The sequence below is a fragment of the Martes martes genome (assembly GCF_963455335.1).
Source record: "Martes martes genome assembly, chromosome: 3".
NCBI classification, from domain to species: Eukaryota; Metazoa; Chordata; class Mammalia; order Carnivora; family Mustelidae; genus Martes; species Martes martes.
Window position 1 is genome coordinate 162,895,810 of NC_137890.1, and position 17,448 is coordinate 162,913,257.

The 17,448-nt window shown below is 39.2% G+C and overlaps 1 protein-coding gene across 1 annotated transcript in view; it reads left to right on the forward strand.

Moving 5' to 3' along the window:
• Window positions 1-3,686: 3,686 nt before the first annotated feature.
• Window positions 3,687-17,448, forward strand: part of CUL3 (cullin 3) — a 92,228-nt gene continuing 78,466 nt past the window's right edge. Inside the window, exon 1 of the mRNA XM_080798048.1 lies at window positions 3,687-3,942. Coding sequence (XP_080654174.1) covers window positions 3,877-3,942 — 66 coding nt within the window. The 5' untranslated portion in view covers window positions 3,687-3,876. The remainder of the gene's footprint in view (window positions 3,943-17,448) is intronic.

Below are 17,448 nucleotides of genomic sequence, written 5' to 3' on the forward strand. Positions count from 1 at the left end.
GTATCCTGGATACCTAGAAACTCATGGTCAAGACGAGGCTATTCCCTTTTGTTGGCTTCTCACAGCCCGTGCTATTTTAGACTGGGATGTAGAAAAGGCACTGGCCCACTCAGCCTCCTGGCTTCTCTGACTGCACGTGTTCCATACAAATAAATGAAAATGGGGCCACTGTTCTCCTGTGTCAGGACATGGTCAGCATCAGTAAGAATACCACCCGGCAGGCCTGCAACATCTAGTGAGTTCCTATTGCAGCCCTGCGTTCTCTGCTAGATCAGGTGGCAGTTGGCAGAAAAACTAGTATTTTGAAAGTTCATTTGCTACTTAAACATCACAGAACTCCATTAGGTACAGAAGAATAGTCTGCTGCTTTAGAGAGTATTTCATACATGTTTTGAGATTGCTGGTCTTCTAGGCAGGAAAATCTCTGATTTCAGGACTGGAGTGTATAGGAAGTTGTTGCCAAATCCAACTTGGGTCTGTGGTTTCCAAATTTTGAGATGTGAAAAGGACTCTGTGTTCAGTGATGGCAGGTCTCGTGTGACTTATTCCCCTTAGTGACTAAAATCTAGCAGACTTAAATAAGCAGTTCTTGAGTAAATGAACAAATAAATTAGCAGTGGATTTCTTAATGTCAGTGGCGAGTTCATTCTGAAGGGTTTTTCTTGGCCTATTGTGGGTAAAAGCCTAACAAAAGATGCAGTTGACAGTAATTCTTTAAAGATGCAGCCCAATTTTGCTTGAGCAAAACCAGCATATGAAAAAATCTGGGTTCACAAAACAAATATATTAAATTAAAAGGTGATTATATGCTTCACAATTACATGGAAATATGTCCTAATTCAGAAGGTTCCTAAATGCTGGCTCATTACCTTTTCTCAGGTTCATGATGAAATAACAAAAATCAGCTCACTGTATTATTTTTCATAAGACTAAAGTAATCAATTAAAAATACTATCCTTGGGGCACCTGGGTGGCTCAGTCCGTTAGGCGTCTGCCTTCAGCTTGGTAGTGATCCCGGGATCCCAGGACTGAGCCCCGCATGGGGCTCCTTGCTCAGCAGGGAGCCTTCTCCCCTGCCTGCCACTCACCCTGCTTGTGCTTGGTCTGTGTCTCTCTTGCTCGCTCTGTGTCAAATAAATAAATAAAATCTTTATTTAAAAAAAAAAAGTCCTTTACTCAAAAATTACCTTCTCTTGTTTCCATGGTTAAAATACTTTTTTAAAAAAACAAGATAACGAGGCTAGTCTATGCTAATTATTCTTTTCTAATGCTCTTACTTGCCAAAATAAAGTTGCCAACCACGTTAGTTCCCCAGCTTTTTGAAAAATGTTTTATTGTTCTGAGAAATCCAAATGTTGGAGACTGACTTAGTTTTAAAATAAGATTCATTTATAAAGGATACATGTACTTAAAAAAATACATATTGAATGAAGGAGAATAGATAGTATACCCTTGGCCTTAATTACCCATTATAATAATAGCCAATGGGTGTTGAGTGGCTACTCCGTGCAGAGCGCTGCTCTTAGGGCTTTTAAAAATGTGTTAATCATCTAAATTTCACAGTAGCCCAAGAAAGAAGTATTATTTTTTTCCCCAGTTTACAGATGAGGCCACTTGCCCAAAAAGACACAAAATATAGCTAGTAAACTGATAGAGCTGGCTCTAGAAATGATGGTCTTTTATTACAAGGAAACTGGGCCATACGATAATGCAACCAATAGAAAAACATTCAGTTGTTATTATACTCTAATGATTATGAAAATGAAGATCCAATCAGCATACAGATTATAAACTCCTACCCAAGACTCCTACTATCTTATATTTAAATCAGAGCCCTTCCCAATCTTACCTTATCAACCCAATTCTTGGTGACCTATTTTTAGCTTCAGTATTTACAGAGGTATTGCTTCAAGCAATATCCTTATTTCTTAAACTCAAATTTTAGTTAGCAAATACCAGAAAACAAAGCAAGAAAATAAGGAGTAGTCAACCAAATAAGGGGATGAAAGCACAACATTCCTAAATTCGGTCATCATGATTAAGTTAACTTGGGCCAAATTCAACCTTATCGCACACACACAAAAAAGAATATTTGTTTACTTACTTCAAGAGTATAAAACTCCAGCTTCCAAATGCAATGAAAAAGTATTAACATCCTAGCTTTTAAAAAGGTATTAAAAAGTATTACAATAAGTAAAGTATTAAAACCTCAACTTCCATATGCAGCTATCCATCCCAACAATAGGTTCTTATTTAAAAGATTACAGACTTCAGTGAGAGCTCACATATTTTTTTGCAGTGTCAGAAGTCCAAATATAATATCAATTCAGCGAAGAGGTAAATTGGGAAGTAAAATTCATAATAGCTAAAAAGATAAAAGGCAAAACCGATGAATCCAACTAGACCTTTTGGCTACAATGACAAAAATAAAACAAAAAACCTCCGAAATTACATCAAACTGGAATCAAAGACAATAATTTTGGCTTTCAAAACCGACAACACTCTTGGTAATGGTAAGCGTGATTTGGCAGGTTAAAGACAGGTTTCTATCACCCTATTCTCTATTTTTCAGCACCAAAATATTGCACTACATGAAGGGAGCTGTCATTTTACTTCAATGATAACGAAAAAGAGATTTTAACGCTATTAAGTCCTGGGTTCCCCTAGGAAAGATCAATGAATCAAGAGGTCTTAGGGCTTCTGCAGTTTAAGGAAATCTTGTGTATTAACATCTCCACCCCTCAGTCCTGAGAGGATTATGCACATCCGATCCAACGACCTCGTATACATACAGTACGCTAATTTCTGAAACTGCAGGTAACTCCTGCACAAACTCTTTCTACTTTCCGGCTTCTGCTCAAATAACCCTCCCTACTTCACCTGCTCTAGAAAAGCACAGAACCCGTTCTAGGACTTAGTTATCTACCTAGCTCCCCTAAGCTCCTCCCCGAGACTGCCCTCCTCCTGGCCCAGTCCCGAGCCCGGCCCCGGCCCCGGCCCCCGGCCCTGCCCCCCGGCCAAGCCCGCCCAGACCCTACCCGCCCCAGCCCAGGAAGACCCAGCCCAGCCCAGGAAGACCCAGCCCACTACTGTCCCGCTCCGGCTCTCCGAACTTCCCCCGCCCACCCCGTCCACGTGATCAGCACCCCCCGCGCTCCACCAATCAGCAACCACCTCCGCCCATAGCTTCGTCTCCGACGCTCCCCTTTCAAAAAGGCAGCTTTCTCCTCCCGCTTTTAGCCCCGCCCCTTTCCCACCTCCCCGCCCTGCTGGTCCCTCCCACTCCCTAACTTCTCATACTCCTCCTCCCCTCCTATTGACCCCTCCCGCTCCCAAGCTTCGCCCCGCCCCACCCGGGGCGGCGCGCTCGTCCTCCTCTCGCGAGATCTGAGCGTCCCCGCCGCGGCCGCTAGCCTCCCCCTCCCGTCCTCCCACCCCCCTCCCCCCAATCTCTCCACTCTCCGGCTCTCCTCCCTTCCTCCTCCCCCCTCCACCCTCTGGGCCGGATCTCGTCTCGCTGAGGCGGAGGAGGAGAAGGAGGAGGAGGACGTTCGGCCTGCGCAGTGAGATGTTTGTCCGTCGCCGCCGCCGCCGCCATCGCGGAGGAGCGCGATAAAGGGAGCCGAGCCGGGCGTGAGGGGGACCCCGCGGAGCCGCCGCGCCAGCGCAGCCCCCCAGCCGAGCCCGAGCCGCCGGAGCCCGAGCCGCTGCCGCCCCCGCCGCGGCCGCCCAGCGGCCGGCCAGCTCCCCAGCCCAGCCCGGGGGCCGCGCCGCCGCCGCCCCCAGCGTAGCCCCTCGCCTGCCCGCCCGCCTTAAATGTGACACCGGCGCCTCGGAGTGCGACCCGAAGCCGCCGCCGGGGAGGGGACGAGCACCATGTCGAATCTGAGCAAAGGCACGGGCAGCCGGAAGGACACCAAGATGCGGATCCGGGCCTTTCCGGTGAGTCTCTCCTTCGGCGCCTGGGACCCCAGGGCCGGGGGCCCGGCGGAGAGCCGCACGCGAGGCCCGGGCTGAACTCCCCCAACAGGCCGCAGGCCCGGCCTCCCCTCCCCCACGCCGCCGGCCGCGGGGCGCGAGCCTTCCCGGCAACGGGGCGGCGCGGGGCCCCGGCGCGGCCGCTCTCCCGCGCCGGAGCCCGGCGCCGCGCACCCGCCCGGGAGCTGCTCCTCCGGCCAACCAGCGGGCGTCGGCTGCGGCCAGGGCCCCTTGGCCGGTCCCAGCACCTTCGCCCATTCCTGGGGTATAGGCCCAACCCCTAGTATTCCTCTCCCTGTTCACTTCCCGGGACCACCAGACTGCAGGGACGAGGACTGTGGAAGTCTTCCGTGTATGGGGCGTGTGTGTAACTTTTCACGTGTGGTCTCGCTGCAGTTTGAAAAATAACCTAGCCCCAAAGGTGGCCAGTCAGACCTTTAGGATGATGAAGGGGACTGTCCTCTCCCTCTCTCTTCCCCTCCTCAGGAAGGGTTTTGCCACCAGTCTACTCCGACGCAGTGACAGTGGTTCCCTGTAATGCTCGATAGTAACGTACTAACATCAGCTGTAATTACAGCCTCTTTCATCCACAGGCTTCCAAAGCACTTTACAAACTCTCTTGTGCAGGAATTGCCCCGCCACTCGAAGGAGGGTCGAGGGGAAGCAAGAGAAAACACATTGGACAATTGTTTCTCCATTTCTTAGCCATGGAAGCCCAAAAGAACAAGTCGTCACTACCTCGAGTTGCTCTACTCTATAGGTTTTAGTGACAGCAAACGCGTTGTTTAGAAACTTTCTTTTTTAGCATTACGTTGAGTCATATGGTTGAAGTATTAAGCATGTAGAGTATAACTTTGGATGTCATACCTGATTCAGATAGCCAATGGCAAGCAATTAAAATAAACTGTTGTAACAGAAACTGGACATACTTGCTCACGTCGCTACAGTAACAGGTATACGTCAAAATAGACAAACTAGCAATTGAACTGAAGATTTTACAACAGTAAAACTAGAGAAAGATCTTGAATGTCTTAGGATTATAAACATACCTTGTGAAGGGGGAGAATGGGGTTTGATTCACTTTTTTAAGCATGCTTTTTCAGAAGTGTGATTTGCACTGAGGCAAGACTTACTAATACCAAAGGGAACTAATGAAGTCGATTAGCGTGTTTTCCCTTGTAGTGAGGTGAGCTGGGTTTATGAATTTTGGGGTAATGTTAGCTTTGCTGCTAAGTCAGTTGTGAACATTTTGAGCAGAATTTAGAATATTTAAGAATTTTAAATAGTTTTATACAAGTTTTCTAGGGAAAATTTGCCATTTTTGAAGTCTGAGTTCTTCTAATTCAGATTTATTACGAAAATGTGGAATAGCTCACATATGACATTAGCTCAGTTTTGTTAAAATTGTGATTAACCAGTTGTACCTTTAAATGTGATCAGCTTTGTCATCTCTTTAGGTTTACCTGTTCCCCTGGTCTTCATTCCCTCATTCGTTCAATAAATACAGAGTACTGTGTGCCAGGCACCGTTCTAGGAGCTTGAAATAAGTACTGCTTGAAGATCAAGATCCCTTCTTTCTGGATGTTGTATATAATTGGAAGAGACAGGAGAGAAATGCATTATTCCTTTAGTGAAAGAGTATAATGTATGATAGATTAGCACTCAGTGCTGAAACTGATTTTTTTAAAAGTAGTGTTTATGGTTGTGAGCTAATTTGGACCTTTTCTGTTCATAACTTGTTGCCGTCTAAAATTTTCTAAAATCTTTTCATGAAGTTTATAAATGATTAGTGTTTGATACTCAGTTTAATGTCTGCTAATTTTTAAAAGCATAGTTTTTCATTTTGTGAGTGTTAATCTTCATAAGTAGTTTCCACTGAAAAGAACCTTTATACTTTTTAATATAAAAATTTTAAAGTCCTGGTTCCTTGAGCCCTCATTAAGAATAGATACATGCCTCAGTGGTATGGTATTTCATGACTTACCCTTTGGTAAATGTTTGAGTACCTTATAGACATTTCAAAATTTCTTTTTTCTTCCAGGTTAGCAGTCTTCTAGTAGTGTAAATGTGTAGTATTCTGTAAAGAAAAAATAGTATTTATGTGTGTACATATGTACATTATTCACAGCTATAGTATTTGCATTAATCTTTGGACATATTGTAGGTACTGTAGTTTAAGAAAATTGTAGTTTAACCAAAGGTCTCAGGTGCTCATTTCAGATTCTTGTTTTATAAAATTGAGGTGTAAAAAGTGTAAAAATATGTTTTGAGGTTGTTTTCATTGCAAAATAGAGTGGTAAGTGAACTTAGAGGTTATTTTATAGGTGTGTAAGCCTGTTCCAGATACAGTCCCATCAGTAAAATCAGGGTCTTTTTAGTGTCTTGAATGCATATTCTAAGTGTGCCTTCATCATTGTTCACAAGAGTAAAAGGTCCTAACACAGTTTTATGCACAATTTTAAGTAGAACTTTTCATAAGGTTTTAAGAGAAATTACTTATTTTTAAGATGGAAAACAATAGGGACTCTCTGATTTTAAAAATTGTTGATGGAGTTAGAGTTTATTTCAGTTTGTAAGCTTTCCTGCACTGCACAAAATACATGTCATTTCACATCTTTTTTTTTTTTTTTCCCCCCCTGGTACCCAAAATTAACAGCAGGGACCACAAAACTTTTTTAAGGAAGGAGGCTGTAGTTGTGAAACTCCTGGAAGCTGTATGGATTTGGATCAGAGTGCTGCCCCAAGAAGTTCCTGCTCTTCTTGCCTTGCTGTTGCAGAATGTCTCACTCCTGAGTTTTTGTTCCACTATGTAGGATTAGTTGCTGTCAGGTGAACCTTTTGTCCTTATCTTTGAAAAGCCATTCCTCATCACTCGTACTTTCCACATGGGTTTTGTCCACATGGGCTTGAAAAATTTGATTGGATTGGAAAGGCTGTGTTTGAAAATGTTCTTCTCTCTTCTAATAGTCCTTTCTTATCTTAGTCTTCAGAGTTAGGAGTCATATTGTGAAAGGGATTGTCTTTAGAGTGTGATCTGAAAGTTGTTTCAGCTATTAAAAAGCATGCTAAATCATGGTCGAGAATCTTTGGTTTTGATGTCCACTTCATAATCCTAGATGAGTTTCACAGAGCTCCACCTGTGTAGCATAGACAGTGAGTGATGTGGAGGTTATTGTTAGATGGAAACCACAGAGTGAATGACATTAGAAGGAGATGAGTTTTAAGATGATATGTGATGTACTTAAGAACACAAGAGTTTAATGATAATTGGGAACAGTTAATGTTTTTGTTTTTCCTAGCTGTTGTAAAATTTGCTAGATTTGGGGGAACAGCTTTGATCTTCATAATAGATTTCTCTTCCTTGGAGCAAGTAATTGTTGTCTAGGACTACCTGAACTATGTACAGGAAAGCTGAATAATAGTCTTGCAAATCACACAGAGTGGGGAATTAAGTATTTTTCATTCTCTAACAGAGAAATTACGGCGTAAGGTATAACAGATTCATTAAAGTGTTGCCTATACTTAGATTGATTCTTTCTGTTTAATAGTTTCAGGACAGCCAGCTATGTTGTAACTGTTAGTACCTCTCTGGCTTTAGAAGTTAAAAAACAAAAGCTTAAAGTACTTATTGATAAGGTGTTTATATTTTGCATTATCTTCCTAGATAGCAGTTCAGAGGAGCCTGGAAAATTAAAGTACCAGTATTGAATTTGAAATTAGAGTATAGAATATAATGTAGAATTTGGCCTTTTAAATAAGGTCAGTTCATTGAGACAAGGTAGAGAAAGCTTCATTTGTTTGTACATCATTCATTAAATGTAGCTAATAACAGCATTTCTCTAGTTCATAAAGGTTATATAGTTAAGACTAAAAAAAGTATGTCCTCCCTTTGTTTTCTAAATTGCTCCCAACTATCAGATAATTTTTTATCTTATTTTCATTGAGAATCATCTGATGTTTGTTAGCAGTTTTCTTAAATTTTTATAAAAAAGTTACTGGACAATTTGTAGTTTCAAATAATACCAGTTTGAAAATAGATCTCATTTATTCATTGTAAATGCAGCAAAAAAGTAAAGGTGTTACTAGTAAGCACAAATCACTGAGGTATAATAGGAATTGCAATTAATGTCTATCAGTGTATTGTGAAAACTATTCAGTCATAATCTGTCAAAGCAATGAATTCATTTTAGTAGGTTTTCTAATTATAAAAATAATGCATATTCATGATAGAATACTTAAGTATCTAAATTTATAAATAAGGAAATAAAAATCACATCTAACCCTACTGGTTGGAAGTAAGCAACATTTACATTTTGTTGTATTTTCTTTTAATCTTTCATACACTTCTGAGCACCCAGTAAAATTGAGGTACAATATCATTTTTAAAAAAAAGCTTTTTAAAAAATGCAGTATTCTCACGTTAAATATATTAAGGATATGATTTGTAAAGACTAGTATTCTATGGCACCTCAGTTTGCTTAACCATTTCCCTACTGCCAGGTATTTTGATCGATTCCGGTTAATTCATATTTCCTCTGTTATAGATAATGCAACTGTGATTATTTAAGCACATAAATATTTGAACCTATCCATGATTATGGAGTTACTAAGCCAAACAAAATTGGTACATATTGCCAGTTGACCTCCAGAAAAGTAGGAATAATAATAGCCAACACTCAGTGAATGCTTATCATGGGCCACAAACACTGTTCTCTGTGCTTTGCATGTGTAAACTCATTTCATTTGCACAACTCTATAGAGTACTACTACTACTATCCTCTGTTTTACAAAGGAGGCCTTGAGAACCTAAGAAATTTGCTTCAGGTCACTGTGCTTGTAAGTGGCAGAACTGGGATCCTAATCTGCCTCGTAAGTGAATATTCTTCAGAATTAATTATACCTGTCAGGGTTTCTACTGTGTAGCAGTGTCTTAGCCAACATTTTATATCTTTAATTTCATAGGTGAAAAAGTAGTACTCTAATGCTTTAGTTTGCATTTCTTTGACTACTCACTAAGAATAAAACTATGGATAGTCTTTTTTTTTTTTTTTTTAAAGATTTTATTTACTTATTTGACAGACAGAGATCACAAGTAGGCAGAGAGACAGGCAGAGAGAGAGGGGGAAGCGGGGTCCCTGCCGAGCACAGAGTCCGATGCGGGGCTTGATCCCAGGACCCCAGGACCCCAGGACCCCGGGACCATGACCTGAGCTGAAGACAGAGGCTTTAGCCCACTGAGCCACCCAGGCGCCCCAAAACTATGGATAGTCTTTAACGCAATTTTCCTTCGGAGTATTCAGTGTCTGTGTTAGGAGTATGACTAAAAATTAGACTGAGTATAATAGAGTATGGTGGGCTTTTGGCTGCCAGATTTTGAATGTCATTTATACCTTTTCTTAGCCACATCATCTTTAACAAGTTACTTAACCCCTTCTAGCTTCAGTTTCCTCCTCTGAAATGAAATTATCAGTAGGACCTATATTACAGGGTTGTTGAGAGATTAAAAAAAAAAAGCATTAGTACCCTGGCTAGCATTCAGCTGTGGTTACTGTTTAGCCATGATTATGCCACAATTTAAATGTTAAAATTGATTGTTATTTTTGCAAGTAGTTGTATTGTAATATCGTGTGCTTACTTTAGTGATGCTGCCATTTTTTGGTACTGTTTTTTATTTTGAAAAGCCTGCAGGGCCAATTTAAACCACACTAAAAAGTCAGCCTCAAAGGGTAAAGGATTAGGTACCACTGGGGCACTTGAAAAGAATGCTACTGGCTCTTGGGGTAGTTTCAAAAAAAAAAAAAGTTCCAGTAACGATTCTTACATAATCATTGAAGTAAGTATGTCATTTCTTAGGTAACTTTATTGAAGGAATAAATGAATGTCTACACACACATTCATTTAGTGTGTACATTCTAGTATGTACTTTAAATGTTATCTAAAAATACTTTCTGCTCTTCTTCGTTTCCTCCCTTTTTTTTTCCATTCCTTCCTTTTATTTGTGTTTTCACTCATGAACTAGATTGTGGTCCCTGCCCAAAACTTAACACGAGACACCCTTTTGAACCACAACATACTTAGCATAGTGTTAGACACAGTGTGGGTGGTTAGTGAATGATTAAATGAGAAACTAATCTTTTAAGCCAAACCATAGTAATTGATTAATTGGGTAAGTTGATGCAAGTAGTACTCTAAAATGTTTAGTGCTCTTTTTGCCACTATAAGTGAAGTCTTAAGATGTAGTCGGTCATTAATGATTTGAAGTCAGTCTAGTCCTCTGAAACAATAATGACTTGAAAGTAAAGATAGTATGATGCATTTGCAGTACCGTTGGCTTGATCTTCAGAATACTAAACCTGTGGCCTTTTCTGTTAACTAGCTGTACTCTTGTCTTTTACTCCCTCCACCATGATTCCTGCTTCCCAGCCTGTTTAGCTGTCCACTGTGATCTACTTTCATTGCAGATTGACTCTCCTGTATTTTCTGCCTGTTCTCAGAATTCCTTACTGCCTTTTCATCTGAAACCTGGCTTTGCCCTGAGAATACTGGCTTATCTTCTTAAATTGAGGTGTCTGTTTTCCCTGTAATCCTTGAATCATTGGGCCCACATATAATTTATTACCACATTCATCATCCTTTTTTGTGGCTTGGGCCCTTGTGAACTACTCTTTGTGCATTCCCTGTGCTCGTCTCTAACTTCTTACACATGTTCCTTCAGTCACTGAAGACTTTAATACCTTCCTCACAAGACATTCTTTCCAGTTAGGATCTTAATTTTATTCACTATGTGTGGCATAGACATTCATTCAATTTAAAATATGTTTAATATGTGTTCCTACTGAAGGTCAGGCACTATATACAATGGTGATCAAACGGACCTGGCCTCTTCTTACTACAGTGGTGTTCACTCTGTCTTAGAGCTCGTTATTCCATTGCTTTAGAAATCTTAAACTCCAATATTGCATTGTATCCTAGCATCCTCATTTATTAGCTGTAATAATGAGCAAATCACTTAACCTCTTTCCTCCTTTATAACAAGGAGAAAACAATAGCACCTACTTTGTAAAAATAGAGTTAATACATGTAAAGCTCTTAGAATAGTACCTCGTGCAAAGTAGACATTGTAAGTAAATGCCAGTTGTTATTTAATTATTCTGTTCTACTTTCTGCTTGTTTCCTTCTCACATTAATGTGCTCTTGGACCTCAAGAAGACCCCTTTCGTTCTCCCAAACCATGATGCCAGTTACTAGTTGCCTCTTTTTTCTTACTACCTCTCTAGAGCAAGTCCAGAAATGGCACAGAGTATCTTGGATCATTCCATCCATCTGCCTTCACTACTTATATTTTTTAGGCTGTTGTGCACTCCTGGGGAGAATTGGAAGATAGTGGTATCTAAGCTGGACTCCCAGGGCCTCTGGGCAGTTTTTTTGTGTGTGTCCCTGGAAAGATCCCTCTCTCTTTTCCTGTGTGAGCTACTCCAAACTTTAATCACTGTCCTTAAGCTCTTTATTGAGAATTCTCTTATCTGTCTTCTTCAAGAAACTTAACTACTGCTTCACTGTCAAAAACTAATGTTATCTTGTGTAAGTTCTTCAACTTTCTTTTTCAATTGTAGCCTTTAAGCTGTATCTTTACTCATTCTCTCAGTGCCTTCCCTCAGGTCTCAGAGAAGGAAAAGGTTCTTTTCCTGTCTTTCCTGTCATGCTAACTACCGTACTATTTTTCTTCCTATCCAAAAGTCTTTAAAGAATAGTCTGTATCTCTTTTATTAGAATGTGTGTGTTTTTTTTAGAGGTGGCATCAAGTCTTTTTGTATTGATCTTTGTCAGTGCAGCACAATAGTATCCAACAACGTTGAATGAATGAACTAATACACTCTTTATTTTCTTAACTTTAAGATGGGAACTGGAGCAGTCTTTTTCACAGATTGGTTGTGAGGATTAAAAGAAACATCAGGAAGTGTTTTCTAATAAACAGTGGTATCACTGAGACATTTGAATGAATTTTCTAATCATAAAGTCGGAATTTTCAACTAAAAAATGTATTGTGTTTTATGTAGGACAGTTATCTTCAAACTTGTAGAGAGTCTCCAGGACCCTGGAGGCATAGGAAGAGTGGAATTAGGTGTAACTTCAAAAATCTCTTTCTCTTGTTATTTAAAGCTGTTCAAAACCTGGCATTTGTATACAAGATTTCATTTTGGAAAGGTTCTATTAACCACTGCTTTAAAATCCAGCCTTTTTAAAGTTGAGGAGAGTCCTGCTTGCCCAAGTTGAGACAATTAATAGTAAATTGAGAACTGATTCTTTAATTGCCTTAACCCCTAATTCAGACCTTTTGCTACGAGAAGTCATTCCTTTATTTTTTTTAAGTCAGTCTGAAGTTGAAAATGTAGTTAAGTAAAACTTCTTGACTTTCATTCCTTTAGTACTTGTGATCATTGAAAAAGGAATGGACCCAAATTTACTTTTTAAATGTGAAAGGTTACTGCTGAGCAAATGAATAAAGACTTCAAAGGAATATCTTTACCTACTTTAAGAAAATACAAGCTCCTTTAGAGATTTTTTTCGGTAAAAGCAAGGCTTCATTGCTAAGAGGAATTCTTTAACATAGTGATTGCAAGTCATTCTTATTTGAAGCAACTCTTAACTGGGCAACCTTACATATGTATTTGTCTATCCTCTTGAAAGTAATCATGATGAATTCTTTTTCCTTCCCAGTTTATGGATAGTATGAGAAATTGCTTTATAACATTAGTAACAACAACTTGTTGAATGTCTACCTTATGTTAGTGTATTTTAGGTGCTTTGAATTATAATTACCTCAAATCCTTACAACCTTTAGATGTTTTTACGATTTTAAATCTTAAGGCTCAGAGAGACCTAGTAAGGTATGTGTAATATTGCATATCCAACTAAGAAAGGGCAGAGCTGGGATTTAGGTCACAGGTGTATCTATTAAAAGATTCATATTCTTCCCACTACACTACACTGCCTAGTTGTATTCTGTTAAGGATTTGCTAGATTCTGAAACATTTATTTAATAGGAATATATTGGAAAATTAATTCTAAGAATGCCATTCAAATTATTAGCCAGGGGCAGATCCTGGGGCCCTAAAGCTTATACATGCAGTACTCTATAAAAAGAATTCAAAATTAGTTTTCAGCCAGTGGAAGGAGCTTTTGCAAGTGTAAGCCTCTCTCGATTCAAGGTAAATGCACCTCTCATAAGAGAATAAATGTTATTAAGAACTTTTAATCAATGGAAGTATGTTTTCAGTAAAATTTGAGTATATAAATTGCTTAAGGGTATCCCAGTGTGTATTGAATTGAATAAAGCAAAGTTATAACCTATGAGAAAGACATTAGTTGACATATTGGTGAGTTAACACATTCCTCTTTATAAGGCTGATAGCACACTTTTTTTAAACTTTTCGAATAGGAATTTATTGAATTTCAATTCAATAGGAATTTATCTTACTAAGTATATGTTTCAAAAAGGGATTCTTTGAAGTTAACATGTTAAAATATTTTAATATAATATTTATTTTTTGTGTTTGAGAACATATTAAATAGGTTAAACAGAAAAATGAATTCTGAAGCACAAGAATCAGGCACTTAAAAATAATTCACTTTTTTTCATGGTATATGCAAATGAGACATGAGAGAAGTGTGAGGGTTTTTTGTGGGGTTTTTTTTGCTGAATGCTAGCTCTAGCAAAATAAACAAGTAATTTGTTTGCTCCTGTTTGTATTCACATTTTAATTTTTAAAAGCTAAGAAGGATTTTGAGAAACACTGTTCCAGTCTTATATAATAGATGAAGAAAGAGAGGTCTAGAGAGGATGATTTACCAAGGGATACTTTCAGGACTTGAATTTACGGAGAACCATGACTAGAAGCCTGATTTAAGTTAAAGGCTCTTTTCTCTAGACCAAACTGAAACATGCCTGTAGCCATAATAATTCAGTGGTAACATTAGCCTATACAACTATGAAAAGACATCTTAATATTGAACACCCATTGAGTTGACCTGGGGTTAGCAGAAGTACACTTAGTTTAGGACGCTTGGATTTCTTCATTGCTCTGATTAGCTGTGTGATCCTGGTTAAGCCAGTTAGCCTCAGTTTCCTCATTTGTTTTGTTTTTTTTTTTTTAAAGATTTTATTTATTGATTTGGCAGAGATCACAAGTAGGCAGAGAGGCAGGCAGAGAGAGAGGAAGGGAAGCAGGCTCCCTGCTGAGCAGAGAGCCCGACGTGGGGCTCCATCCCAGTACCCCGGGATCATGACCTGAGCCGAAGGCAGAGGCTTTAACCCACTGAGCCACCCAGGCGCCCCAGTTTCCTCATTTGTAAATGAGATTTCCTCATTTGTAAAATGAGATTTTAATTTGTGGTTATCTTAGGCTCATTCCAACTCTAAAAGTTTCATTTAAATTGGTGTACTTATACTTAAGTCTAGGAATGGAATGCTGGTGTGTTCTTTTGGCATAAAACATTTTGTGTAGTGTTGTAAAAGTCACCTACCTATGTTTTGGATTTAGAATTTTCTTTAAAATAAATGGTTTATTTCAGTGATGATGGTTAAATAGTACGAAGCAGTGGGAAATTAGCTATGTTTTTGTGTACTCTTTTTTGTGTGTGAATTGGTAGTTTTGGAGAAATTTTGAGCAGATTTGATACCAGATTTTTGTAATAATTTCATACGATGGGCTTTTGTTGTCATTATCACATTTGCTAACTGGTAATTTATACTTTATCACATTTTCCCCCCTCTCCCTTTGGACTGTGGGTAGCTGATTCCAGTGTAAACTAATTTATAATTTGTAGAGCTTTTTACACATCATCATAGTTTTAGAAAAACAGGGTTTACCCATTTCAAAAACAACAACAATAAACAAGTTACCTAAGCTAAATAGAAGAAAATATTGTCACTTTTGATTAAAATTAAAAATTTTAGATTGTAGGATGGAAACATCGGATTTAGATGTGCACTTAGATATAAAGTAGAAGTGATTTTCTTAATAGGGAAGGTCTCTAATTATATCTCTGGATAAAATGTGTTTCAGGGTGCCCAGTTGGTGGCCTTTATTTTTTTCATTTGCGAAAACAGCACCAATAGGAGGACAGTGGCAAACTTATTGCTTCAGTGACAGTACTTAAAATTGCATCTTACTGTGATTATCATCAGACCATGAAATGTTACACGTACCTTTTTTCATATAAGCAAAAGTCATTGAAATACATTGTACTCAAGTCAGTTGTGACTTAACATGGACTTCAATAGGCTAATCTGAAAGTTTGATCTTTGGTATTTGAAAAAAAAATTGTTTCAAATTGATTTTTTTTCTTAAGATTTTATTTATTTATTTGAGAGACAGAGATCACAAGTAGGCAGAGAGGCAGGCAGAGAGAGGGGGGAAACAGGCTCCCTGCTGAGCAGAGAGACTGATGCCGGGCTCGATCTCAGAACCCTGAGATCATAACCTGAGCTGAAGGCAGAGGCTTAACCCACTGAGCCACCCAGGTGCCCCTCAAATTGATTTTTGAACAGCCTACTCATGCTGAGGACTGAAATGCAGATAATAATTGAACCTTCTTTTGATAGTTCAGCTTTCTCATTATAAATGTTACTGTTCCATAATGATATTAGAGTCCAAATGAATGTTGATCAGACTGTTTGTGATTCACAGAATTATCCCAGGCTCCTGTGCTTTTCTATTTTTATTTATTTATTTATTTGACAGACAGAGATCACAAGTAGGCAGAGAGGCAGGCAGAGAGAGAGGAAGGGAAGCAGGCTCCCCACTGAGCAGAGAGCCCAATGCGGGGCTCGATTCCAGAACCCTGGGACCATGACCTGAGCTGAAGGCAGAGGCTTTAACCCACTAAGCCACCCAGGTGCCCCTCCTGTGCTTTTCTAATTGATAATCTTTCTCTCTGCTCTTTGACGTCAGTTTTATTACTTTTAGCAGCACGGGTCTGTGGCCATCTGATGTCTACTGTAACCACAGAAAATCCATTTAAGCAAACATCGATCTCAACTTTACACTCATGTTAAGTTATTAAGTAAGGCTCTGTGTCAGTTTTGGGTAGTAAAGAAAACGAATCTATAGAAAAAGTGCTGTGTGCCATATGCTTTCACAGACTTTGTTAATTGCCACACAGTACATGATCATCTCCTGTTTCTTCTGCCACAAGCATGTGAAGCAAGTAAATTCTAGAAAGTTAAATAACTTGTGCGAAGTCTGAATATCCCATTGTAATGTTCCCTTAACGCTTGGGTCTTTGGTTATGTTTTTGATGGTTGAGGTTGCTTAAAGATTAACTGTTGGATAAATGGGATGCTTGCATATGTTATAAGTCATTGTGTAGTTGTTGGTCATCAATTAAGATTCATCGTTATTAACCGTAACTGGACCACGTTCAAATCATATTTTTTGAAAGTCACTTAGGCATTTTGCCATGTATTTTAAAGGGTACAATAAAATAAAGGAAGACTTTATATTGCTCTGAGGTGCTTATAATCTGGGAGGGAGCGTCCTTACATAATTTATGGCTTAGTTGTATCTGACTAGAATACTGCCATTCCTCAGATATTTGTACCAGAGCAACTTTTTTGAGGCTGAAGCTCAAAATTATGATCAAGCATTTTTCCTTGTTTATTTTTTTCTAGCTGTGTCATTCTGAATTGCCTGGAATTTCAAATTTTCACCCTTTTCCCCACCCACCCTGTTCTAAATTTCTTGTCAAATTATTCACAAGGAACTAAAGACTTCTTGTGCTTTGTATATAGTGGATGTAAAGAATACAGTTATCTTCGTTTTAGTTTTAATTGGCTCATGCCGTAGTACTTTCCAACTCTTATTACAGATCCTACAAGATGTGTAAGTATATAATAGACTGATACCCTTCCAAATTCACACATTTTTTTTTTAAAGATTTTATTTATTTGTCAGAGAGAGCGAGAAAGAGAGAGAGAGCACAAGCAAGGCTGGGCAGCAGGCAGAGGGAGAAGCAGGCTCCCCGCTAAGCCGGGAGCCCAGATTGGAACTAGATCCCAGGACCCTTATCATGACCTGAGCTTAAGGCAGACGCTTAAACAACTGAGCCACCCAGGTGCCCCCAAATTTAGGCATTTTGAAGGTTTTTACGTAATTTGAAATAATGTAGATGAATAATCAAAAATGTTTTGGGAAAAAAAAAAAGACTGTTAGGGTTGTTTTTGTTATTGATACTTACTAATGAGGATCTTGTAATCCTGGATTAAGAAGAGGCAAAAGGGGGTGGAGGTCATTTTTAAAAATCAAAGTTTTGTTTTGGGTTTTAAAAGTCTCATTAAACCGTAAGCACTTAAGAATGCTTAATTATACCTTTCCTTTAAAGGAGCTTTTATTTCTTTTCTTGCTGAATGAGTTTACTTTTCCTGCTGATCACTTTATAACTTAAACTTGTTGGAGCAGAATACTGTAT